This window comes from Balaenoptera ricei, chromosome 1 (assembly GCF_028023285.1).
Source record: "Balaenoptera ricei isolate mBalRic1 chromosome 1, mBalRic1.hap2, whole genome shotgun sequence".
In the NCBI taxonomy this organism is placed as follows: Eukaryota; Metazoa; Chordata; class Mammalia; order Artiodactyla; family Balaenopteridae; genus Balaenoptera; species Balaenoptera ricei.
Genome location: NC_082639.1, coordinates 14,695,153 through 14,720,133, shown reverse-complemented (window position 1 = coordinate 14,720,133; position 24,981 = coordinate 14,695,153). Strand labels below are relative to the sequence as shown.

Here is a 24,981-nt window from a genome sequence, read left to right as displayed (position 1 = left end):
GAACATTACCAGGGCAGAAAAATCACACCCTGGGTGAGAGGTAGGGTGTGGGCCACGCAGCAGCAGTAGGCAGCATTTGGACCAGTCTCTTCAAGTGACGAAAGGGGCTCAACCTGGAAATGCAGACAAAACCGCCAATCAAAGACTCTTTGTTCAAAGGAAAGTCCTACTTGCTTTCTAGAAGGAGACAGCTTTCAGACGATGTTTTATTATTTAGAATGAAGACACCCTCCTTTGTCTTCACCCATAATAAAATGGATGCTTCCCCAAGTGGGGTAATACCAGTTATTACCCCACTCATATTAATAATAGTATCAGTTATTGTTGTACAACAAGCCACCCCAAAATTGAGTTGCTTAAGATGACAAAATCTGAAATTGACCTAATAAGATTCAGTGGAAGCCCTATCAAAACCCCAGCTGGATTTTTTTTTTTTTACAGAAATTGGCAAAATTTTTTAAAAATTCATATGGAAATTCAAGGGATACAGAATAGCCAAAACAAATTTAAACAAGAACAAAGTCCTCCAATTCCTGATTTCAAAGCTTACTACAAAGCTAGAGAATAAAAGCAGTATGGGACTGGCATAAGGGTAGACATATAGATCGATGGAACAGAATTGAGAGTCCAGAGGTAAGTCCATAATAGCTAAAAAATAGAGACAGCCCAAATGTCCATCAACTGATGAATGGAAAAATAAAAAGTGGTATATCCATACCATGGACTATTATTTGGCGATAAAAAAGAATGAAGTAATGAAACATCTACAATGTGGATGAACCTTGAAGATGTTATCCCAAGTGAAAGATGACAGTTCCAAAAGGCCTCATATTGTGTGATCTGACTTGCGTGAAATGTCTGGAATAGGCAAATGTATTAGAGACAGAAAGTAGATAAGTGGTTGCCTAGGGCTGAGGGGGTGTTGGGAGGAAATGGAGATTAACTGCTAATGAGTACAGGTTTCTTTGGGGGGTGATGAAAATGCTCTAAAGTTTATTATGATGGTTGTACAATGCTGAATACACTAAGAAAAAAAAAACATTGAATTGTACTCTTTAAATGGGTGTATAGAGACTTTCCTGGTGGCGCAGTGGTTAAGAATCCACCTGCCCATGCAGAGGACACAGGCTTGATCCCTGATCCAGGAAGATCCCACATGCCATGGAGCGGTTAAGCCCGTGTGCCACAACTACTGAGCCTGCACTCTAGAGCCCGTGAGCCACAACTGCTGAGCCCACGTGCCACAACTACTGAAGCCCGCGTGCCTAGAGCCCGTGCTCCGCAACAAGAGAAGCCACTGCAATGAGAAGTCTGCGCACCACAACGAAGAGTAGCCCCTGCTCACTGCAACTAGAGAAACCCCATGCGCAACAACGAAGACCCAATGCGGCCAAAAATAAAAATAAATAAAATAAAATAAATGGGTGTATAATAATGTGGATTATGTCTCAACAAAGCTTTTATATTTATTTATTTATTTATTTATTTATTTATTTATTTATTTATTTATTTTTGGCTGTGTTGGGTCTTCGTTGTTGCGCACGGGGTTTCTCTAGTTGCGGCGAGTGGGGGCTACTCTTCGTTGTGGTGCGCGGGCTTCTCATTGCGGTGGCTTCTCTTGTTGCGGAGCACGGGCTCTAGGCGCGTGGGATTCAGTAGTTGTGGCTCATGAGCTCTCTTAGAACACAGGCTCAGTAGTTGTGGCGCATGAGCTTAGTTGCTACGTGGCATGTGGGATCTTCCCAGACCAGGGCTCGAACCCGTGTCCCCTGCATTGGCAGGCGGATTCTTAACCACTGCGCCACCAGGGAAGTCCTAAAGCTGTTTCTTTTAAAAAAAAAAAACACACAGTCATTTAGCTCAGAAGTCTGCTGTTTGACGGGGCTCAGTGGGGAATACTCATCTGTTCCCCTGTGTCTGAGAAGTACCATTACAGCTGGAGGCTAAAATCACCTGCAGGCTAATTCACATATCTAACAATTAATGCTGATTGTCAGCTGTTGTCATCACTTACATGTGACCCCTCCATGTGGCCTGGGCTTCCCCACAGCATGTGCTGCTGGCTTCCAAGGGCAGGCATCCCTCTTGCCTCATGGAGGAGTGTCTGAGTTATGTTGTAAAAAGAGGATGTGAGAGAAACAGATGGTCATCTTTGGAAGATAAACTCTTTCTCAGGGAGCAGTGGTCCTAAGTGGTCAGGTCAAGAAGATAAGCCACTTGACTGGTCAGGAGACCTTTAGTCCCGAGTGTCTCCATCAGGGATGCGTCATATGCTAGGTCATTTCCCGTCTGTTAGATCCTTTCGGGGAGGGTATCTCACACATATTTGATGGTCACTTGAATTCAGCCATTTCATTACTAAAGAGCTTTTCCATTTTTCCTTTTTTTTTTTTTAATTTATTTATTTTGGTTGCACCGGGTCTTAGTTGCGGCACACGAGATCTTTAGTTGCGGCATGTGGACTTCTTAGTTGTGGCATACAGACTTCTTAGTTGCAGCATGAATGCGAGATCTAGTTCCCCAACCAGGGATCGAACCCAGGCTCCCTGCATTGGGAGCACGGAGTCTTACCCACTGGACCACCAGGGAAGTCCCTACTAAAGAGCTTTTTCAAAAGACAAAGGAACAGAGTTGGATCTGGAAAGTGACAAACATACTTAACCAACCGCAAAAACTAGAGACTTGTGTACCTTATAGAAGACCGGAAAAATGAGTTGGTATAGATTTTGTGTACTCGAATCAATGTGACAGAAAGGAGACTCCTGAAGCTAAAGGCTCGAGGGAGGGCATCTGGCTGACCTATGTGCTTCCTCTCCATTCTGGCCTGCTTGTTACTAGTGGTTGTGATGGTTAATTCACCAGTGTCTCAAATTTGCATTCTGAATACATTTTAGAAGCAGTAAGGAAGGTCGGAATGTCAAGATCCTTAATTGCTTATGAGAAAATACATTTCTACTCCATAGGTTTTTATTTTTTAATTTTTTTTAACACTGCTTCTGCCTCAGCACTCTTCTAGGTATAATAAAACAACCCTGACTTTCCAAACTTTCACACAAGAAGCTTTTTGAAAATCTTTATTGCTTCCCAAGAATCTTTCCAATTCCGTATTGGAGAGACTTGTACTTGATAACAAATGCTCTTACTAGGGACATTAATAGTAATAGTAAATACCAGTTGTTAAAGAATTTTCTTGTGGTTGTTATCAAAGTGGAAAATGGCATTGTAGAAGTAGAGAATGATCAATGAATATACAAGTAAATCAATATTCTGTAGTCTCATGATAATATAAGGAAAACTTAATTCCACTGTGGTCTGTATCAGAGGTCATCAATCTTTTCTGTAAAGGGCCAGGTAGTAAATATTTTATATTTTGTGGGTGTCAGTCCATTTGGGCTGCTAAAACAAAATACGACAGATTGAGTAGCTTATAAACAATAGAAATTTCTCAGTTTTGGAGGCTAGAAGTCCAAGACGAAGGCATCAGCAGATTTGGTGTCTGGTGAGAACCTGCTTTCTGGTTCATAGGCAGCCATCTTCTTGCTGTGTTCTCATTTGGCAGAAGGGGTAAGGGAGCTCTGTGGGGTTTCTCTTATAAGGGCACTGATCCCACTCATGAGGGCTCCACCCTCATAACCTAAGAATCTCCCAAAGGCCTCACCTCCTGATACCATCACTTTGGTGATTAGATCAACATGTGAATTTGTATAGTGACTATTATAAGTGCCACCCAACCAATTAGTGGATTAGCCCTAAACTAACCCACAAACATTCAGTCCATATCAGCAGGCCATATGGTCTCTATTGCAGTGATTCAACTCTGCCTTTGTAGTGAGGAAGCAGCCACAGATGATAAGTAAATAGATATGGCTTTGTTCCAAATTTCCAATAAAACTTTATTTGTGAAAACTGGCAGTGAGTCAGATTTGGCCCATGGGCGATAGTTTGCAGACTCCTGGTCTATACTGTCTGAATTGAATTACATAGTGATAGAGAGATTCTAACTGTGAAATTGTAAGCCAATTGCTCTCAAAATATGGTCTCAGGGCCGGCAGCATGAGCATCATTGGGGAACTTGTTAGAAATGTAAATTACTGTGCCTCACGCTTGACCTACTAAATCAGAAACTCTAGTGGGTGGGGCCCTGCAATTTGTTTTAAGCAGCACTTCAGGTAATTCTGATGCACACTTGTTTGAGAACCACTGTTGGTTTTTAATTTAATAAGACTATTTTTAACAAACACTGTGATGCACGAAGATTTGTAAGTATATGGCCATTACAAAAACATGTTTATCTTCATTGTTGAACTTTATAACTGAATTTAAAATATCATTCACAGTAGTGTCACCTTCAACAAAACGAACTTCCGAAAGCTTTACTTTGATTCCATGAATTGGGTGGAAAATTTTTAATTATTATTGGAATTGACTGATTTTCTATTTGAAGTATCTGACACTGATACAAAACTGGCATTATTTTCTATTTGTGAAGTATTTCTATTCTTGATACCACACATCAGCAGCTGCTGCTTTACTCCTCTGACATGCATAAGAAATCGTAGAATGAAAAATGAGCGAATTTAATTGAGAAGAATAATTATATACTCTAGATCAAAATTTATACGTGAGGACTTCCCTGGTGGCACAGTGGTTAAGAATCTGCTTGCCAATGCAGGGGACACGGGTTCGAGCCCTGGTCTAGGAAGATCCCACATGCCGCAGAGCAACTAAGCCAGTGCACCACAACTACTGAGCCCGCCCGCCACAACTACTGAAGCCCACGTGCCTAGAGCCCATGCTCCGCAACAAAGAGAAGCCACGGCAATGAGAAGCCCGTGCATCACAACGAAGAGTAGCCCCTGCTCGCAGCAACTAGAGAAAGCCCATGGGCAGCGACGAAGACCCAACGCAGCCAAAAATAAATAAATAAATCTATTAAAAAAAAAAAAGCTCTACTTGCTGTATAAAATAAATAAATAAAAGGAAGCTCTAATTCTCTAATTCAACATTCTCATCCTTAATAAGTTCTTTCTGAATCAAAACCATGTAAGTTGGGTCATGTCCAAAAAATAATTATTGTGATGTATTAGAAGATCCAGTCAAGGACAAAGCCTGGTCCTTAGGTATATTCATGAATAAGCAGTTGTCCACCCTATAGAGACAGAGAATATCTCAACTTCTGCTTTACCCAGATGAATGGCGCTATGGATCCTTAGGTACAAGACTTGTCCAGGGGTAAGAAAGCATGATTCAGAACAGTGGAGTAATGTAGCCACCAACCATGATGGTAAACTAATTGGTTTTTTAAGTTATTTTAATTTTACCTATTCTCATGGGGAATGTATCTCATTGTGGTTTTAATTTGTATTTAGGAATAATATAAATCTTTAACAACCAGGTTTATTGAGGTATAACTTACATACAATAAAATTCACCAATTTAAGTGTGTAGTTGGTCACTTATGCTACTTTATAGTCAGTTACATCCCTCAAACTCTGCTCCTAGAAACCACTACTCTGCTTTCTGTCAGTATTAATTTGCCTTTTCTAGAATTTTATAAAAGTGGAATCATGTAATATGTAGTCTTTTGTGTCTGGATTCTTTCACTTAGCATGATTTTTTTTCCCTGCCACATGGCATGTAGGATCTTAGTTCCCTGACCAGGGATCAAACCTGTGCCCCCTGCAGTGGAAGTGTGGAGTCCTAACCACTGGACCAGCAGCGAAGTCCCATAGCATGATATTTCTGAGATTCATCCATGTTGTTGTGTATACCAGTAGTTCATTCCTTTTTATTGCTGATTATATCATATTCCATTGTGTGGGTATACCACAAGTTAATTGGTTGTTTCCAGTTTGGGGCTCTTGTGAATGAACTGACATAAACATTTGTGTGTAAGTATTTGAACATATGTTTTTATTTTTCTTTGGTACACATCTAGAAGTGGGAGTGCTAAATCATATGTAAAGTGTATTTGTAACTTTATTTTTTAACATGCCAAAATGACCTCTGCTTACAGGAAGATAAAATAGACATACTTTTCCTTATTCCTCCTACTAAGTACAAATAAAAACCCTGGACACCATGCATAACACAAACATGAGAAGACTCTGAAAGGCAGAAAGAAGAACCCAGACTAGCTAGGGACCTCAGTACCCAAGGAATGACAGAGGTGAGTTTCCTGAGTTTTCTTTTTCCTTATATATCCCAAACTCAAAGCTGACAAAGCCAACAACCTGGAAATGCATATTGACACAGACAGAAAAAGCCCCAACAAAAGCCTGCTTTCTCTAGCCAAAGAACTAGGAAAGGGGCATCCTGGCAAGACAGAAAAGTGTATTCCAGCCAAACATCGTAGAATAAAAACTGTGGCCTCCCTTACTACCACCCATGCCAGCAAATACTGAGAAAAGAAGGAAGTGGTGCAACAATTTTTCAAGTGCTGAAAGAAAAGAATCATCAACCCAGAATCCTATACCCAGCAAATACGTCCTTCTGGAATGAAGGGGGAATCAAGACATTCTCAGATGAAGAAAAACTACAACTTTGTTGTCAGCAGATCCACCCTAAGTGAATAGCTAAAGGAAGTTCTCTAAACAAACAAACAAATAGAAAATGATGAAAGAAGGAATCTTGGAGCATCAGGAAGGAAGAAAAAACATGGTAGCAAAATATGGGTAAATACAATAGGTTTTCCTTAAGTTTTCTAAATTACATTTGATGGTTGAAGCAAAAATTATAATACTAATGTGGTTCTAAATGCTTGTAGAAGAAATATTCAAGACTATTATAAACAGAGGAGAGTGAAGGAATGGAAAGGGAGTTAAGGTTTCTACACTTAAACTTGTAAAATGATGCCACCAGTTGATTGTTGCTCTAGAGCAATCTTAAAAAGCGATACAGGTACTTCCCTGGTGGCACAGTGGTTAAGAATCCACCTGCCAATGCAGGGGACATGGGTTTGCTCCCTGGTCCGGGAAGATCCCACATGCCACGAAGCTACTAAGCCCATGCACCACAACTACTGGGCCCGAGTTCCACAACTACTGAGCCCACATGCCTAGAGCCTGTGAGCCACAACTACTGAAGCCCACGCACCTAGAGCCCATGCTCCGCAACAAGAGAATCCACCACAATGAGGAGCCCGTGCACCACAACGAAGAGTAGCCCCTGCTTGCTGCAACTAGAGAAAGCCCGCACGCAGCAACCAAGACCCAACACAGCTAAAAATAAATAAATAAAATAAATTTATTTTAAAAAAGCTATACAAAGAGAAATACTCAAAAACACTGTAATTAAATCAAAATATAATTCTTTAAAAAATGTTCAGTTAACCTACAGGAAAGCATAAAAAAAAAAAAGAAACAAACAAAAAACTGAGACTGAGGAATTCCCTGGTGGTCCAGTGGTTAAGACTCCATGCTTCCACTGCAGGGTGCCTGGATTCAATCCTGGTCGGGGAACTAAAGCCATGTGGTGTGGGGGGAAAAAAAATAAAGAGAATAAAACAAAACCAAAAATAAAATGGCAGACTTAAGCCCTAACTTGTAAATAATTACATTAATGGTAAATGGTCTAAATATATCATTTCAAAGACAGAGCTTAGTAGAGTGGATTTTAAAAAATGACCTTACTACATGCTTTCTACAGAAACTCACTTAAAATATAATGATATAGGCAGGTTGAAAGTAAAGGGATGGTGAAAGTTATATCATGCAAACATCAATCAAGAGCAAGCCAACATGGCTATATAGGTATCTAAGAAAGTAGACTTCAGAACAAAGAAAACTATTAGAGACAGAGAGGGATGTTATATAAGGATGAAAAGAGTCAACCCATCAAGGAATAGCAATCCTAAATGTTTAAACACCAAAGAGAGCTACCAAAATATTTGAAGAAAAAATTGATAGACATGAAAGTAGAAAGAGATAAATCCACAATTATAATTGGAGGGGACTTCCCTGGTGGTCCAGCGGGTAAGACTCTGCGCTCCCATTGCATGGGGCCCGGGTTCGATCCCTGGTCAGAGAACTAGATCCCTCATGCTGCAACTAAAAGAAAGATCCCATGTGCCACAACTAAAGATCCCATGTGCTGCAACTAAAAGAAAGATCCCATGTGCCACAACTAAAGATCCCATGTGCCACAACTAAGACCTGGTGCAGCCAAAATAAATAAATTAAAAAAAAATGTAATTGGAGAATTCAACACCCATCTCTTAACAATAGGTAGAACAACTACCAGAAAATCAGCAAGGATATAGAAGAACTCAAGAGTCATCAACCAGCAGATCTAATCAACATTTATAGGACACTCCATCTAACAAAAATAGTATCTTGCAAAATGTTGCTACTGAGGGAAACTGGAAAAGAGAACAAGGTATCTCTTTGTATTATTTGTTACAATGGCATATGAATCTAAAATTTTCTCAAAAATTAAAAAGTTTAATTAAAAAAAGGAATACCTGTACTTTACTTCTCATTTAAAAGTACAGTTGACCCTGAACAACGTGGAGCTTTGGGGTGCTGACCCTCCTCGCAGTCGAAAATCTGCATATAACTTATAATCAGCCCTCTGCATATGAGGTTCCTCTGTATCCATGGTTCTCTCTTCTGCACCAGAGATTCTACATCCTCAGATTCAACAAACCTTGGATTGTGCAGTATTGTAGTATTTACTATTGAAAAAAATCTACGTATAAGTGGACCTGCGCAGTTCAAACCTATGTTGTTCAAGGGCCAACTATAGTCAGAAGGTTATACATGTTAACCTTATACTCCTAAGATCTGTATTTAGGATGTACACAACATAATCTGAGACTTAAAAATTCTATCTTGATTGATTCAGGCAAAGGTCATCAATAGATGAAACCATAAGATGAAAGAAAGATCGATGGGAACTTTACAGTGGGGGGAACAGGTTGATATCACATGAACCCACTGCTTGCTTTCAGCATTATTAGGAGTGGGTCAACCGTGCTGTTTGTGTCTCCCTGATGTGATGCATCAGGAAGTACACAGTACCATTGATGCAGCATTCTTACCAAAAAAAAAAAAAAAAAGGTGAGCTAGAATATAATCTAGCTGTTAGCACTACCTTGCATTTGACAAAAAATATGAGGAACAAGTTAAATGAAACTATGACTATGCAAAAATAATGTGGGACATGCTATAGCCCAACCAATAGGTCTCTTCCATAAGCAAATGCATAAAAAGGGGTGAGACTGCTGAAGTTTAAAATAGATTTCTGAAATATAGCAACCAAATGTAATGTGTAAACCACGTTTGATCCTAATTCAAGCCAACTGAAACTTTTTTTAAAACAGGCATATTTGAATATGGATGTGGTATTAAGTGACACAAAAGAATTGTTCATTTGTTTTAGTGTGACAATGGCATTGTAGTTATGTAAGAAATTGCCTGTTATAACGCACGCACACAAATATGTTGGCATAACTAGTATCTTCAGCACAACATTGAATAAAAGGGGTAAGAGCAGATATCATTGACTGGTTACCAATCTTAGGGGGAAAAGTTTTTTCACTATTAAATATAACATCAGCTATATGTTTTTTGTATATGCCCTTTATCAATTTGAGAAAATTCCCTTTTCTTCTTAGTTTTTTCTTATTTTCCCCCCTCCTTCTTCATGAATATTGAATTTTGTTAAATGCTTTTTTTGCATCAATTGCGATGATCATATGGGTTTTATTTTTTGGTCAGTATAGTAAACTATATTGATTGATTTTTAAATATAAAGCCCACTGTATTCCTGGGATGAAATTCACTGAGAAGTGATGTATTATCCTTTTTATATATCACTGTATTCGCTTGGTCAAACGTTTTTATATGTAGGTTCATGAAGATTAACGGGGTGTAGTTTTTGCTGAGTCATACAGTAATTGTATATTTAACTTTATAAAAACTCAGTTATCTGTTTAAAAGGTTAAACATGAGAAAAAGTCTTTTATATTCATCCTCGCGTTTACCATTTCCAGCACTCTTCACTTTTTGTGTGTGTAAATCCAACTTTTCTTCCGTCTAAAGAATTTTTTTTAATATCTGCTATAGTGAAAGCTGGCTACTATGAATTCTCCCCAACCTTTGTCTGAACAAAGTCTTTGCTTTCCTTTTTGAAAGGTGTTTTCGCTTGGGTATAGGATTCGAGGCTGACAGTTCTTTTCTTTCAATACTTTAATACTGACGCGGGCTGGGGCCTTTGGCAAGTCCCGACGAGAGAACCACAGAGCCGACCTCTGGGGCCTGCAAGGTGGCGGGACACCCCCTGAGGGCACCACCCCTGGGCCAAGACCTCATTTTAGGGACCCCAGGGCAGCTCACGAGCCAAGCCGAGGGAGGCGGGGAGCCGGGGAGCCGCGGGCGTGGGGGGTGGGGGCGCCGCGCAGCCTTTCGCCGTACTTCCCTTGCCCCGCCCTCCGCGCGCTCCGCCCCCAACGCCGGTGGGCGGGGCCCGACCACCTCCTTAAAGCGGTGGCCCACTGCGCGCGCGCGCGCGCGCGCGGGCGCGCGCGCGTGCTGGGCCTCGGGCTACGCTCGGCTGCGCTTCATTGGGTTATCGCAGGTCCCCCGCCGCCGCAGTGTCCCGGTTGCTGTCGCCCCCGCCGGCAGCCTCTGTCCCCCCGGGCCGGCCAGGTACCGTGCTGGGTGCCATGGAGATGGGGCTGCCGTGCGCCTCTTCCGGGAGTGCGGCCACACCGAGATAGACACGGCCCTAGCGTACGTCCGAGAGCATCCTGGCCGGCCTGGGGCTGGGGCTGGGCGGTGGCGACTGCAGAGGTAACTCCTGGCACCCGGACCCCGTCCCCCTTACCTTCCCCGAGCCATGCACCGGCCGAGGTCAGGACCGACAGCTTCACCCTCTGCCGGGGCGCCGACCTCCACTGGCCACCCCGCAGCTCTGTGAACACCCCGCTCCTCAGGCTCCGTGCACATCTAGCCCCGGACAGCCGGACAGTGCTTTGTCTTGACTCTTTTCCTCTCCTTTTCCCTCCCCTCAGCAACGTCCCAACCCTGGTCTAGCCTGGAACGACTTGGCTAGCCCCTCTCGGGGGGACTGAAAACGGAGTCTGGCGCTGTGCAGCCCCTGCCCCCTTCCCCTTCCCCGCAGGTGCCCGGTGCGGTCCTGATCTGCAGGAATCCTGCCCTTATCTCCCTGGCACTTCCTGGCATAGTCCCAGATCAGGCTTTGGAACCGGCGGGGATCTGCTTCCTCGTTGCTCTGGGCGGTGGACTGCTCCGTGGAGCTCCGGGTGCGCCGTTCAGTTGGCAGTGCCTCCCGCTTCACCAGGGTGGCCGCGCCTGGGAGCCGCAGGAGCTATAGGCAGTAGCTGGGATGGGAGAGTGGTGGTGGTATGGTGTCTAACTGCCCTCTCTGTGCCAGCCTCCGTCCGAGGCCATAGAAGGGAAATTGACACTAACCCACTCCAGGGAGCTCAGAGTCTAGAGACGGCTGGGGAGCCCAGAAGAGGGACCACTTCCTGGGAGGGGACACTGAAGAACACTCGGAAAACGGAACGTCAGACCTTGAAGAACTGCTAGTTTTCCAGGGGGAGTAAGAGGAGAAAGGGCATTCCCGGCTGCGCGGGTGGGCACAGTGAGTGTGCAAAGTGTGTGCAAAGACAATGAGATTTGGCAGTGCTGAGGGTGTTGGAACAGGCAGACGTAGCTAAGTGGAGGGTTTGTGTATGGGGGCAGAGGGACATCTGTCATCAGTCTGATGCCATCTGAAGTGTTTATAACGTGCCTCACAGGGACATAGTGAGGGCTCAGCAATATTAGCTGTTACTGTTATTAGTAGTAGTAGTATCATTAGCACCATGTACCATCTTTTACTTTGAGGCTCCTCAGAGTGAAATGATTCACAGCACAGATCTGAAACAAAACGAGAATATGCATGCATCTCATATGCTATCTAGATCACCTGATGCCTCTCTGTGACAACTCTGGTCTTCTTTCTTTCTTTCTTTTTTTTAATTTTAATTTTTATTGAAGTCTAGTTGCTCTACAATGTTGTGTTAGTTTCAGGTGTACAGCAAAGTGATTTAGTCATACATATACATATATATGTATAACTAAATATGTATATACATATTCTTTTTCAGATTCCTTTCCATTATAGGTTATTACAAGATATTGAGTGTAGTTCCCTGTGCTATACAGTAGGTCCTTGCTGGTTATCTGTTTTATATATATTAGTGTGTATATGTTAATCTGAAACTCCTAATTTATTCCAACCCCTTCCCCCTTTGGTAACCATAAGTTCGTTTTCTGTCTGTGAGTCTATTTCTGTTTTGTAAATAAGTTCACTTGTATCATTTTTTTTAGATTCCACATATAAGCGGTATCATATTTGTCTTTGTCTGACTTACTTTGCTTAGTATGATAGTCTCTGGGTCCATTCATGTTGCTGTAAATGGCATTATTTCATTCTTTTTTATGGCTGAGTAATATTCCATTGCATATATGTACCACACCTTCTTTATCCATTCATCTGTTGATGGACATTTAGGTTGGTCTTATTTCTGATTGCTTTTTCTTCTCCAACTCCTCCTTCTCTTCCCTCCTTCAGGCTGGAACTAGCTGGGCCAAAGTTCTTAAATCTCAGATCTGAAGTTAGCATCAAGAAGGGGTGAGGGCTGAGGGGGTGAGATGGTAGAAGGGAAAATTCCAATGAGTAGCCCTCCAACCCTCCAGCCTGCTCTCTCCCATCTCAAGGGGTCTGGCCTGCTGAGGCGACTCTCCAAGTGTGAGCCGTGCAGAGAACCTTCCCCTCACCTATCACTCCAGCCACCTGGGATTCTTTTTTTTTTTAATATAAATTTATTTATTTTATTTATTTATTTTTGGCTGCATTGGGTCTTTGTTGCTGTGTGCAGGCTTTCTCTAGTTGCGGCGAGCGGGGGCTGCTCTTCGTTGCAGTGCGTGGGCTTCTCATTGCAGTGGCTTCTCTTGTTGCGGAGCTTGGGCTCTAGGCGCGTGGACTTCAGTAGTTGTGCCATGTGGGCTCAGTAGTTGTGGCTCGCGGGCTCTAGACCACAGGCTCAGTAGTTGTGGCACACGGGCTTAGTTGCTCCGCGGCATGTGGGATCTTCCCGGACTAGGGCTCGAGCCCATGTCCCCTGCATTGGCAGGCGGATTCTTAACCACTGTGCCACCAGGGAAGCTCCCACCTGGGATTCTTAATGGGGGCGGGGAGAAAAGTATTTGATCAACTTACTCCTGACTCACACAGGTGGCACAACACCAGCCTTTTCTCAATGGGTTATTTCTCTGATGGAAATATCTTGCCTTTCCTTCCCTGGGGCCCCAGTTGAGGCCTCTTGCTCTCTTTCCTGAATTCCTGCCGCAGTCTCCTTGCCATTTGCCCTGTTTCCAGACCTGTCCCTGAGGTTTTTGTCTGTGCTTCATTCAGAGTCATCTTTCAAAACTGCAAAGCTGACAACTTAGCTCGCTGGCTGAAAAGTGTTCAGAGTCTCCCCGTGGCCCCCTGAAGTCAGATTCTAAGGGGTGCACTCAGGGCCCTTTATATCCATCTGGTCTGTGGCCCCTTCTCTTGCCCTGTGTCCCCCGTGGACCTGGTGTTCTAGATCCATGGGATCGCAGGCATGGCTCCTCACACGCCACGTTCTTGCCTCTGGGTGGCCCCAGACTGCCCTTGGAGATTCAGATTCTAAGAAAGCCTTTCCTGAACTCCCAGGGCTCCTCTCCCACCTTGTGCTTACCCCGGCCTCACTTACTCTGTAGTGGCCCCTTAGACTGTACGCCCTTGAGGGTAGGGATCCAGTGCTGGCCTTCCTCATCCAGCCCTTAGCACCGGGCGTGGCACACCCAGCTGCCTGGTAAATAGTCATCGTAATAACATTAGCAGCTCATAATGAGCAAATCTATCAAAGTTCTGATCAATCCTTGGAGCCTCCCGACAAGATATCACTCTCAATTTACAGTTGAGGGGATTGAGGCTCAGAGAGGTTAAATAACTTGGTTAGGGTCACAGAGCTCGAATTGGCAGAGCTGGGGTGTGAACCCAGGTCTGTCTCTTAACCATTACACTAGATCCTCTCCAGCGTTTGGTAAACTGACTTGGACTTCCATTTCTCTCCTCCCAAAGTGAAAATCACCACCAAGGCCAATCCAGTGGGTGAAAAGTCTCTGAAGCCTGACAGCCTCTGGTCCCAGCTGGAGACGTCACTGAAGCAGCTGCAGTGCCCCCGAGTGGACCTCTTTTACCTACACCTGCCGGACCACGGCACCCCCATGGAAGAGACGCTGCGTGCCTGCCACCAGCTGCACCAGGAGGTGAGGGCGGCCCCCCAGCTCCTCTCCTTGGCCTGTCGTTGCCCAGGAGAGTGGAGGCTCCAGGGCTGTCCCAGAGCAGAGCTGGGGACAGACCCCACTCCCAGGGTCCCCCGCCAGTCTCTCCTTCCTGGTGTTCTGGGCTGCAGTGGGTTCTGACCTTGGCCTCTCCCCCGCAGGGCAAGTTTGTGGAGCTTGGCCTCTCCAACTATGCCGCCTGGGAAGTGGCCGAGATCTGTACCCTGTGCAAGAGCAACAGCTGGATCCTGCCCACCGTGTACCAGGTGAGGCCAGGGCTGCAGAGGCCTCTGTCTCCTGGGTGCCTGCTGGTCCCGGGTCCTCTTGGCTCCCCCCTCCCCGTGCCCTCTCCACAGCAGCCATTCCCCTGCTCTACAGGCTGATGGCTCCCAGGTACCCTCAGCCTGGCAAACAGGCGCCTGCTCTCTCCAGCCCTGGCTCCCCTTCCTGCCTGCTTCTCGCTCTGCAGTCAGCCTGGAACACTCCTCCCTGCTCTCCCTGGAAGGAGTGCCCAGGTCTCACTTAGATGCCTCTTCCTCTGGAAGCCTTTCCTGACAGCCCAGAGGAGCCTGAGATCTCAGGTCCTCCTTTTCTCCTCCTCATTCATTCAGCAAATGTTTGTGCACCTACTTGCTGCCAGGCAGTGGTCACAGAACTTACTAGTGTATTATGATTGTCTCTTTTGTTGAGTATGTTTGTTAACACTCTACCTCACTATTAAATCTCTGAGCGCAGCAGCTTTGTCCTTTGTCTTGTGGATGGAAATCCAATATCCAGGCCACAGGTGTTGCTCAGAAATGTTGGCTGAAGGAATGAATTTTCCTTGGGCATGAGCCCTCTCCACCAGCGCCACTAAGTATCTGCCTAATTGTTAAGGTCTGAACTGAGGTTCTCCACAGGAAAATTTGGGGTCCCATGCGCCCTCTCCAGCTGGCCCTTCTGCCTGCAGGGCATGTACAACGCCACCACCCAGCAAGTGGAGACGGAGCTCTTCCCCTGCCTCAGGACTGAGGTTCTATGCCTAAAACCCTTTGGCTGGTATGGGGTATGGGCTGCTGTGGGGACGGGCTCGCCCCGGGGTGGAAGGGTCTTCCTGGCCATGTTTCTGCCTGTTCCTGACCCTGGGGATGCCTGGTCCCAGACCTGGGAAGCAGGGAGGGGTTTGACAGGAGGCTGGGCTGGGTCCTCCACCATCACCCCCACTTCCGGTCCAGAGCAGCCTCTGGGAGCAGTGCTAGGGGATCTGATTACAGCCTTCCTGCAGGGGGCCTGCTGACTGGCAAGTACAAGTATGGGAACAAGGATGGGAAACAACCTGTGGGCCACTTCTTTGGGACCAATTGGGCAGAGATCTACAGGAATCGGTGAGCTGGGGATGGGCTGCATCAGGGTGGGAGGTGGCATGGGTCCCCTTAGTCTGCAATGGGGAGTCCCTGGGGCTGCTTCCTTGGGGGCCAGGACCTCCCCCTGTGCTCAGACCTTTGCCCCTGGATTCCCACAAGCTTTACTGAGAAATTTACCCCTAAAATTTTGCCAGTGTCTCTGGGGAGTGATTGGGGGCCTGGATTGGGAATGCGTAGAGCTCTGGACCTTCCACCAGGTCTGTAAGACTATGTCTTTTCCCTGGGAAGAGCCTACCCCCTGCCCACAGCAGGAGAAGAAACCTTGGACTGGAACTTGGGATTCCTGGGGCTTGATGCTGGCCTGTCACCTAGGGCAACTGAGTCTAAGTTTTGTAAACTCTTGGCAATAACACTGTCATCAATGTCTAAAGTTATAGTTGAACATCTGTTGGGACTAGCCTTCTTCCCCTCCTTTTTTTCACTTTTGCAAGTTTGAAAAAGTTATTAAAGTAATACATGCCCACAGCTAGAAGCAAGCCCTTTCCAAGTCACACTCCTCCAAGGTGATGCTTTTTAACTCCTACAGCTTTCCTTCCCTCTGGCATTTACTGTGAGGTCTCTGATGCATACACTTTACTGCTATTCCTTAATTTATCAAATTTAGACATTATCTGCGGACTGCTGGAAAGTTCCTAATCTTTCAAGATTTATAGAAGCTGAGTTTCCAAGGCTCCACTGCTAGTTTTGTTGAAATGGCCCAGGACTTTTTAAAATTAATTAATTAATTAATTAATTAATTTTTGGCTGCGTTGGGTCTTCGTTGCTGCACGTGGGCTCTCTCTAGTTGCGGCGAGCGGGGGCTACTCTTTGTTGCGGTGCACAGGCTTCTCATTGCGGTGGCTTCTCTTGCTGTGGAGCACTGGCTCTAGGTGCGCAGGCTCAGTAGTTGTGGCACACGGGCTCTAGAGCGCAGGCTCAGTAGTTGTGGCTCACGGGCCCAGTTGCTCCGCAGCATGTGGGATCTTCCTGGACCAGGGATCGAACCTGTGTCCCCTGCATTGGCAGGCAGATTCTTAACCACTGCACCACCAGGGAAGTCCCCTGCCAGGGTTTCTGATTGTCTGGCCAGGTTTAGGAGCCATTGCCCTAAGCAGTGTCTCAAGGAGCTTGTCACACCACCAGCACCTAGGCCTCACCCCTGGAGGATCTTGATTGATGGTTTTCACCTTCTCTGCTCTACTTAGTTGACACAGTACTGCAGGTCCATTATCTCCTTTACATTTTGCACTCGTGTGAGGCTGGCTCGGGGTGTTTCCTCACTGAGCAGATAAGCGAAGGCAGGTGACTGAGCCAAGGCCAGAGCTAGGACTGGAGCCAGGACTTGTCCTGTCTGTGACCCGGGGCACAAAGGTGTGGTGCTGTAGACACTCCTGGGTCCTGATTTGGGGAGTTGTATCGTTTGCATCCGGTGAGGACGTTCAATGCAAGGATCCTTGCCCACTGCATCCCCGCTGCTCCTACCACTGGGCTGAAATCACCCCGGTGAGGGGCCCAGATATCCACATGCATTCTGCTGCTCAGGGAAACAAAACCTCCATTTGAGATGTTGGTCCCTCAGTGCCTCAGGGACCAGTGTCCTGCAGGAATCCCAGCGTCCTAACCCGTGCCACCCTCTCCACCCACCCAGCTTCTGGAAGCACTACCTCGAGGCTGTTGCCTTGGTGGGGAAGGCCCTGCAGGCTGTGTATGGCACCAGTGCTCCCAGCATGACCTCGGCTGCCCTCCGGTGGAGGTACCACCACTCCCAGCTCCAGGTAGGAAGGAGGAAGTGGAAGAGAGGGCTGTGTGATTATTTCGTGATTTCTGGATTACTCCTTTTCCTTTTCTGAAATGTCTCCATGGCCCAGGTCTTTTGGGTGGTATTCCTGTTCTTAGAGAAGTTTATTAAGTGTCACATTACAAACACTACTGGCCCTAGTAAGTATAATTATCCCAACTTTACATATGAGTAAACTGGCTCAGAGGCCACTTCACCTAACTGTGGCTACATGAGATAGGGCAGAAGCTATGTGTGACGCTGAAACCTACATTTTTTCAGCATTAGCATTTATCTGTCTCTGGCTGCCTGCTCTGCAGAGGCCAACTCTGTGTCCATGGCAGGGCTGCCCTCTCCCTGCCATCACGCTTTCCCAACAACTTCCTCCAACTTGGGCATCACATACTAATGGTGCCTCTTTCTTGAGCCCCTGTTAAGTGCTAGGCCTGAAGCAAAGTACTTTATGAAATTTTAGGGAATTCCCTGGCGGTCCAGTGGTTAGGACTCTGCGCTTCCACTGCAGGGGGCATGGATTCGATCCCTGGTCGGGGAACCAAGATCCTGCATGCTGCAAGGCACGGCCAAAAAAAATAAAAATAAAAATCCCACAACCACCCTGCAAAGTAAAGGAAGCCTGAAGCTTAGGGAGGTCACATGACTAACCCAAGCCCGCCCAGCTGCTGAGCGGCAGAGGGGAGCTCAGGTCTGCCTGCGTGTGTCTAGGGAAGCAGGGCTTTAGAGCTGTTCGAAGGCAATTTAAGTTCTGTGCAGAATAATATAGGGTATAGGCTTTGGATTGCAGGTCTTGGCAGGGGCAGGGTGGGAGGGTGTGTGTGTGACTGGGGTCACTGTGGTGCACTAGTGTGTTGACGTCTGGCCGTCTCCCCTTGCAGGGCGTTCAGGGGGACGCGGTCATCCGGGGCATGTCCAGCTTGGAGCAGCTAGAACAGACCTTGGTGGCTGCTGAGGGAGAGCCCCTGGAGCCGGCCGTCATGCAGGCCTTTGATCAGGCCTGGCACCTGTCTGCCCACGAATGTCCCAGCTACTTCCGCTAGGACTAGTCCTGACTTGGGGTGGCAAAGGACACACTTCATCCGTCACCTCTTTTATCCTCTCACCCAGTCAGTTTTGACTTTAAGCTGCTTTATGCAGCTAGTTCTTTCCCCACAGTCCCAGGTCACAGACTGTTTGTCTCTTATGTTCTTGTTAATACTCCCAGCTGCCTTCATCATGTAAAAAGGCCCGGGCTGCATCTACTCAGGCGTTTCCTGTCTGAATAAAGAGGCACTAACCTGGCTGGAGCCCAGGCCCACAGTGAACCTGGTGAATCTGTTTCCTCTGCAGCCTGCAGGCTGTTTCTCGTCCTCCCACAGGCTTGGTGAGAAGGGGGCAGGAGTAGGGATTAGTCTTCAAAGGGCAGAGGTGGTGGGAGGGTCTCCCAGCCTCCTGCCCTGAACCCAGTGTGACCTCTCAACATCGGGGCTGCAGGTGGCCCTCACGCTTCTACACGCGACAGAAAAAGAGGGCCATACACCATGAGGTAGATTTTCTCTCGTTCAGAATTACCTCATTAAATACTTATAGACAGAACAATCTGGGCAAAAACCTACCACCTGGAGCCACCACCCAGAAGACTAAAACCTCCCAGGATGCAGTGGAATGTTTTTTACATTCATTCAGTTTTGGCAGTGGCTTTATTCTTGCTTTAGCCAACACCTCCTGTCTCCTGGTCACCCCCAAGTTTCTCGGCCCTGGTTTTGGGGGTTGGGGGTGGGAAAGAGAATAGAGAGTAGGGGTAGGAGAGCGGCAGGCAGAGTGCCTGTTTTCCTCAAACAAATCCCAGTTTCAAGCCAGGGGCGCCGAGGGCCAGAGTAAAGGAGAAGGCGGTTCCTCTTGTGCTCCCAGGGCCGCCCAGCCAGTGGTCACACAGCAACCAGTGCTGGAAACTGGCTTGAGGTGAACTAAGAATCCTGGGGGTCCAAACCAAAGCCCAAACCCAAGGGTTTTTTCCTAGAAAAGTCCCTTTTGCAGAAGACACCCTGCTGACAAAGTTGCATCATTTATAGAAGAATAGTCTGTCCCTGTCACCCTCCCTTGTGTGCATCCACAGCAAAATACACGGCTGCTCCCCCGAGAGGGCAGCGGCAGCCCCACGCGGTCCAGTCCAGACAAGACCTGGAGCAGGCCCGGAGGTCCCGTCCCAAGTGCACGTCAGCTGTCGTCGTCTTCCTCTGATTCTCCTTCCGACTCGGGCGCGCTCTCTGGCAAGTCATCTCCCATCTGCTGGAAACTTCCGGACTGCGCGTCCCACACGTACTTGATGGTCACCTTGAATTCGGCCATTTCGTACCCGAAAAGCTTCTGCCAGAGGGAAAGGGACCCAAAGGTCAGGAGGAGCGAGTGGGGTCAGAGGAGTCTGCGGCCCCTCCCGCCGCAGCTGCGGACACCCGGGGCGGGGGGAACTCACCAGGACGCGGGCCTGCTCCGGGGTCAGCACATCGCCCTCCTTGCACACCTCGTGGTCGGACAGCAGGGTCACCACACCTGCAGAGAAGGGGGCCCCCAGGCAGTTACTCTGGCACAGCGGCCTGTGCAGGGCCGCCCCCAGGCTTCCAGCAGCACCGGGGCAGGGGTTCACCAGTGAGCATTCAGCCGCCCAGGAGGGTTTGTGCGGGGCAGCGGCTCCTCCTCCCTTCCGTGCCCCCTAACTGCTGTGTTCTAGCTGTAAGTTGCTATGCACATTCACCCCAACTGTCAGGCGGGCGCTTAGTCCTGTTTTCACATGAGAAAACGGAGGCTGGTGGAAACTGGGGCTGAGGGGGGGAGTTGTCTGGCTTGGAAACCTGAGCTCTCGGCCGCTCAGCTGTGACCCCTCAGCTCTGGGGACGCCCCTGTACCTTTCTTGAGGGCCGTGGGCAGGCCCAGCTGCCTGAGCTGTGGCTCCATGGAGTGCGGGAACTGCTCCAGGGGCCCCGGGTCCAGGCTCACGGTGCAAGTGGCTTTGTTCCCAGCTCGGGCGTAGTCTACTTCCGTGTATCTCGTGAACCACCTGAGGGGAAAGAGAAGGGGCAGGAGGGCAGGTTTCCGCCTGGGCCTCGCCTCACCTCCCTTCCTCCTCAGCTCAGCCTGGAGCTCTGAGCCCGGGAGAACAGAGACTCAGTAATAGGATTCCAGGAATCAGGAACCAGGTTTTACTCGGTGCCTCTACTGTACAAAGTCCTGGGCTATTCCCTCCCCGGAGACCTCGCCGACCTTTCCCTTCCCACCGCTCCTCCAGAGCACTTACTCGTTCACTTCCTCCTTAGTGCGATTGGTGAAAAGGAGACCAACTTCACCCCTCAACTTCTTGCTGACCTACAGAACCAAAGTGGGGTGGGGTCGGTCACATTAGAGCAGCGGTTCTTAACTGGGGACGATTTTGCCGGCCCCACCCCCCTCATCTGGCAACACCTGGAGACATTTTTGGTCACAGCTGGAGGGGGGCAGCACTACTCTCTGGGTCTGGAGGTTAAAGGAGAACCGAGCTTCAAGCCGACCCCGGGCCAGATGGCTGCAGTGTGCATCATGTGACGGCAGCGGAGAAGGCAGCCTGGCCTCGGCCCCTCCCTGTGAGGGCCAGAGACTCACCTGATGCAGATTGTCTTTGTACTCGTCAGATGGGCTTCGACCCAGGGCCACCATCATCACTTTGTTTTTGCCAAAGAACATCCTACAGAGAAAAAGAGGGGTCTGTGAAGGAAGCGCCCCGCCCTGCCCTCACTTCAGTGCAAACCAGCTTCAGTCCCCGAAGCCCGAGCCAAGGCCCAGGCTGTTTTGTAGCAGAAGGTGTGGCCAGAGGCTCCACTCTTCCACGCAGCCCTGCTCACTTTGTCGCCAGCCCAGGGTCCCTCTTATTATTTTCCTGCACAGACCCTGAAACTCACATTCCGTCTCAGCACTGTGAGTGCGTCTGGATATGTGGAAGAGGCCTGTTCAATGGTCTGAACCAGAATGGGTGGGATGTTCCTTAAGGGACCAGACCCCAGGGTTCAGGGAGCCCCTTCTCCTGGAGAGGTCACCACTCAACCCACCCCCCCACCCCCCCAACGCGAGACAAACTTTAACAGTTAAAAAGCTCCCTTCAGCGGGATGGGGGCGTGGCACTCTGTCTTTATTAAGGTGCCACCTGTGACCGAGGTCACTAACTGCCCCTGTGCTTTGCAAGCAGCCTGGCCCCTCCGCACTCAGGCCCTTCTCCCACTGCCCACTCACCGGCTGTGCTTCCAGGCACTGCGGACGTCCTTCAGCTTGCTGTTCCTCATGTTGGCCACGGAGAAGACGAAGAGGTACTTGTATGTGTCCACACATTTCCGAAGCTGCAGGACAATTCATGGGGCTCTGGAGTCCAAGGGGCAGCAGAGGTTGGGCAGTATTCTGGCCTCAAGTGGGAAAGAGACTGCTCCAGGTCTCTTACAACTGTGGATGTTTAGAGCCTCTAACCTGGTTGTTTCCTCCTTGCCTCTGCTACTGAAGCCAGGATACTAAGGACAGGGGCTGCCCTGACGCAAAGCAGGCATGATGGCAAAGTGCGGGGGAAGCTGAGCCATGGGTCAAGAGCCCACCGTCTCCCCAGGTTTCCGACGTACGGTGGCCACCAGTGCAACCGACCACTTCTCTTTGCTTTGTCCAGTAATTGCTGACGATCTAGAAGCTTAGCTACACTAGGAAGGCTCCTGCTATATGGAAACATGTAAAGTCTTGTCATTTAGGCATAAGGGGAGGCGGCTCATGAGCCCTGCGGCGCCCACGTTGTTGGCTGCAGCCACGATGAAGTGGTCTCAAGGAAAATGGCATCTTTGTGCCGGAGGAAACTCCGCTCTCACCCAGCCTGCAGCCTGATGCAGTGCAGACAGTGGCTTGGTGCGTTTACCCACACCTGGTAACTCCCTGGCTTTTCTGACATCGGGCAGACTAACAAACCTCTGCAAGCTTCAGTTACCGGACCGCAAAACAGCGATAACATCCCCTCGCATCTACCTCACAGGGGTGCTTCACATGTGAAACAGTGCCGTGCAGGGCAGAGTAAGGGCTCAATCAAGCTGGAAACCATCACTATGGGAGTTTTTATTGGTGCTGCTGCTGGAGGAAAAAGGGCTGGATCAGCACCTTGGCTTTTTTTTTTTTCCAAACAGTATGTTTCCCTGACAAACAGCCCTACACCCACGTTTATAAACTAAATACAAGCTCTGGAAAAATAAAAAGAACACGCTCTTACCTCTTCTATCAAGTTCTGTTTCAGTTCCAAGCCTTTCTTGGCGGTTTTGGTGAGGGAGACTAATACAAAGAAGAAAAAGGGGAGATGATGAGAGACAAATCTGGATGTCCTGGAGACTCTTTCTTCCCCCCTTTGGTAGCCCAGCTGGCCCAAGTCAATCTGAGAAAAGGTAGCAAGGCTTTTGTGGCCACCACTTCTGGCATGCAAGGCTACTCCCAGGTCCCCAGAGTGCCTACTTGCTACTGTTCCCGAGCCTGAAGGTCCCTTCCCACCTTTCCTGTTACTCAGACAAACCAGGTATTCCTTAGCTCCCCTGAGGCGAAGCGAAAACCCCCTACTGAGGTGTGTGGGCTCTGGGGGCCCTGCCTGTTGCTGAGCTAGCTGCTGGCTGAGGCGTGTCCCTGTGCTGCTGTGGTACACAGAGACCATCTGTGGCTGCTCTGGGCTGGGGACTGCATCTCCTCTGCTACACGCTGTCTTGCAGTTTGGACCCATGGATGCAGCAACGCCTCTTTGGGGAGGGACAAGCACCTCTTCTCTAACAACAGCTGGGGCCCAATTTGCCCCTTAACCAGAAGGGTTTGGCATTTGCCAGATCTGACCAGGGCTCCCTCACAGAACCCAATCATTCCACAAACGATTAACAGAGCATCAAATGCAAAGCCCTGGGTCCTAGGAGGAGGCCACTTCTTATTCATCCTGCCTGGCACTCAGTCAGTCCCTCTTCACGAAGCACACATCTAGAAAGGTAATCACAACATTCAGGGGCAAGTGCAGCACAGGAGGGCAAACAAAATACAGTTGTCCATTTTCCAGCATTTCCACTGCTACAACTGTGGACCTAGCCAGCACCATGCTCTCTTGGATTACTGCTAGTCTCGCTGCTTCCACCCCTGCACACTGCCCCCACCTTCCCTGTCTATTCTCAACAAAGCAACTAGGGTGATCTTTCTAAAGTAAAGGTGAACCCCATCATTCCTCTGCTCGAGCTCTCTCCTCCCGTTTCACCTGCATGTGAAAGCCAATTCCTTGCAAAGGTCTTTCAAGCCCCACACACTCTGCCCCATTCCCTCTCCCTCCTTTTCTGCTCTGGCCACGCTGGCCTCTTGCCCCAGAACATGTCAAACGTGCTCCCGCTTCAGGGCCTTTGCCCTTCGTGTTCCCTCTCCTGGGACCACCACCCTTCCAGGTAACTCCATGGGTTGCTTATTTACTTTCTTCAAGTTCCTGCTCATTTGTCATCTCAACAGAGACCTTCTCTGGCCACACTGCACAAAAGAACATCAACTTCTTTTTCTCTCACTCTTACTCCATGGGACTTATCACTATCTGAATTTACTGATTCGATTTTCGGTACCTTGGGAGGATATACTTCCCATAACTAAAATATTAAGCTTGATGAGGGCTCTAGACCTTCCTTGTTGTAACTGCTGTATCCTTCAACGCCTAGAGAGTGCCAGGCCCCTCTCTAATTTGTTGAGTGAATGTGCTAGAGAGCCGGAGTGAGAGAGACCCACCATAGTAGAGATAGTCAGGAATACTCTCTTAGGAGGTATCCTACGAACTGCCAACTGAGAAAGAGCCAGCCATACGAAGACCGGAGCACAAGCATGCCAGACAGAAGCAACTTTAAGTACACAAGACCATACTTAGGGATCAATCTGGGTTGAGGGAAAGGCGGTAGGGTGGGGGGGAGCGCGGAGAGCTAAGACAGATGGACTGAGGTAGGAAAAGGTGGGCCAAGGCGAGATCGGGCGCAGCCTGGGTGTTCAGAGGCTGTTCACCGACCAGCCGGCCTTGGAGAAACTCTGGAGGCCTGGCAAAGCAGTCTCCGCTCCCTGACCCGACCCGGCTCCAGCCCCCACCCCCGTGCTTCCCCCGCGAAGCCCCTACCGCAGGCGACAGCCAGCCCGCGAATTCCTCACCGGGTCCCAAGACCCCCTTTGCCCACCTTTCTTGTCGCGCTTGGATTTGGGCATCGCGCTGCAGCCACGTGCGGCGGAAGGCGGTGCTGCCTATTAGGACCTCGGCGGCGCTGGGGCCTCTGGGACGGCCGTCGGGGGCTGCCCTTGCGCGTGCCTGACCCAATCTGCGCTGAGGCCCGCCTCTCCCTGCCCGGCCACCGCCTGCGCTCTTGAGTCTCCAGAGCGACTTCCTGCGCGGGCGGGGGATCCCAGAGTCCTGGGCGCCCCACCGAGAGCTCCGCGTGCGGTTCCCAACTCTATGGTTCCGCGGAGGCGG

General features: G+C 48.5%; 1 protein-coding gene and 1 pseudogene across 2 annotated transcripts; one reads left to right on the top strand and one right to left on the bottom strand.

Annotated features, from left to right (window-relative positions):
• Positions 1-9,200: 9,200 nt before the first annotated feature.
• LOC132351152 (aflatoxin B1 aldehyde reductase member 4-like) lies at positions 9,201-18,805 on the top strand (annotated as a pseudogene).
• Positions 18,806-19,027: 222 nt separating this feature from the next.
• Positions 19,028-24,967, bottom strand: MRTO4 (MRT4 homolog, ribosome maturation factor). 2 transcript variants are annotated; one of them, XM_059915090.1, is made up of 8 exons: positions 24,692-24,967; positions 22,741-22,799; positions 21,738-21,841; positions 21,114-21,195; positions 20,773-20,840; positions 20,384-20,535; positions 19,954-20,030; positions 19,028-19,847 (listed from the first exon to the last, which is right to left on the bottom strand). In XM_059915090.1, exons 1-8 carry the CDS (start codon positions 24,717-24,719, stop codon positions 19,698-19,700), a joined length of 720 nt encoding a protein of 239 aa, XP_059771073.1. In that variant the 5' UTR covers positions 24,720-24,967; the 3' UTR covers positions 19,028-19,697. The 2 variants fall into 2 exon arrangements, with proteins under 2 accessions (XP_059771073.1, XP_059771084.1); XM_059915101.1 differs by lacking the exon at positions 24,692-24,967 and having other exon boundaries at positions 21,738-21,863.
• Positions 24,968-24,981: the final 14 nt, after the last annotated feature.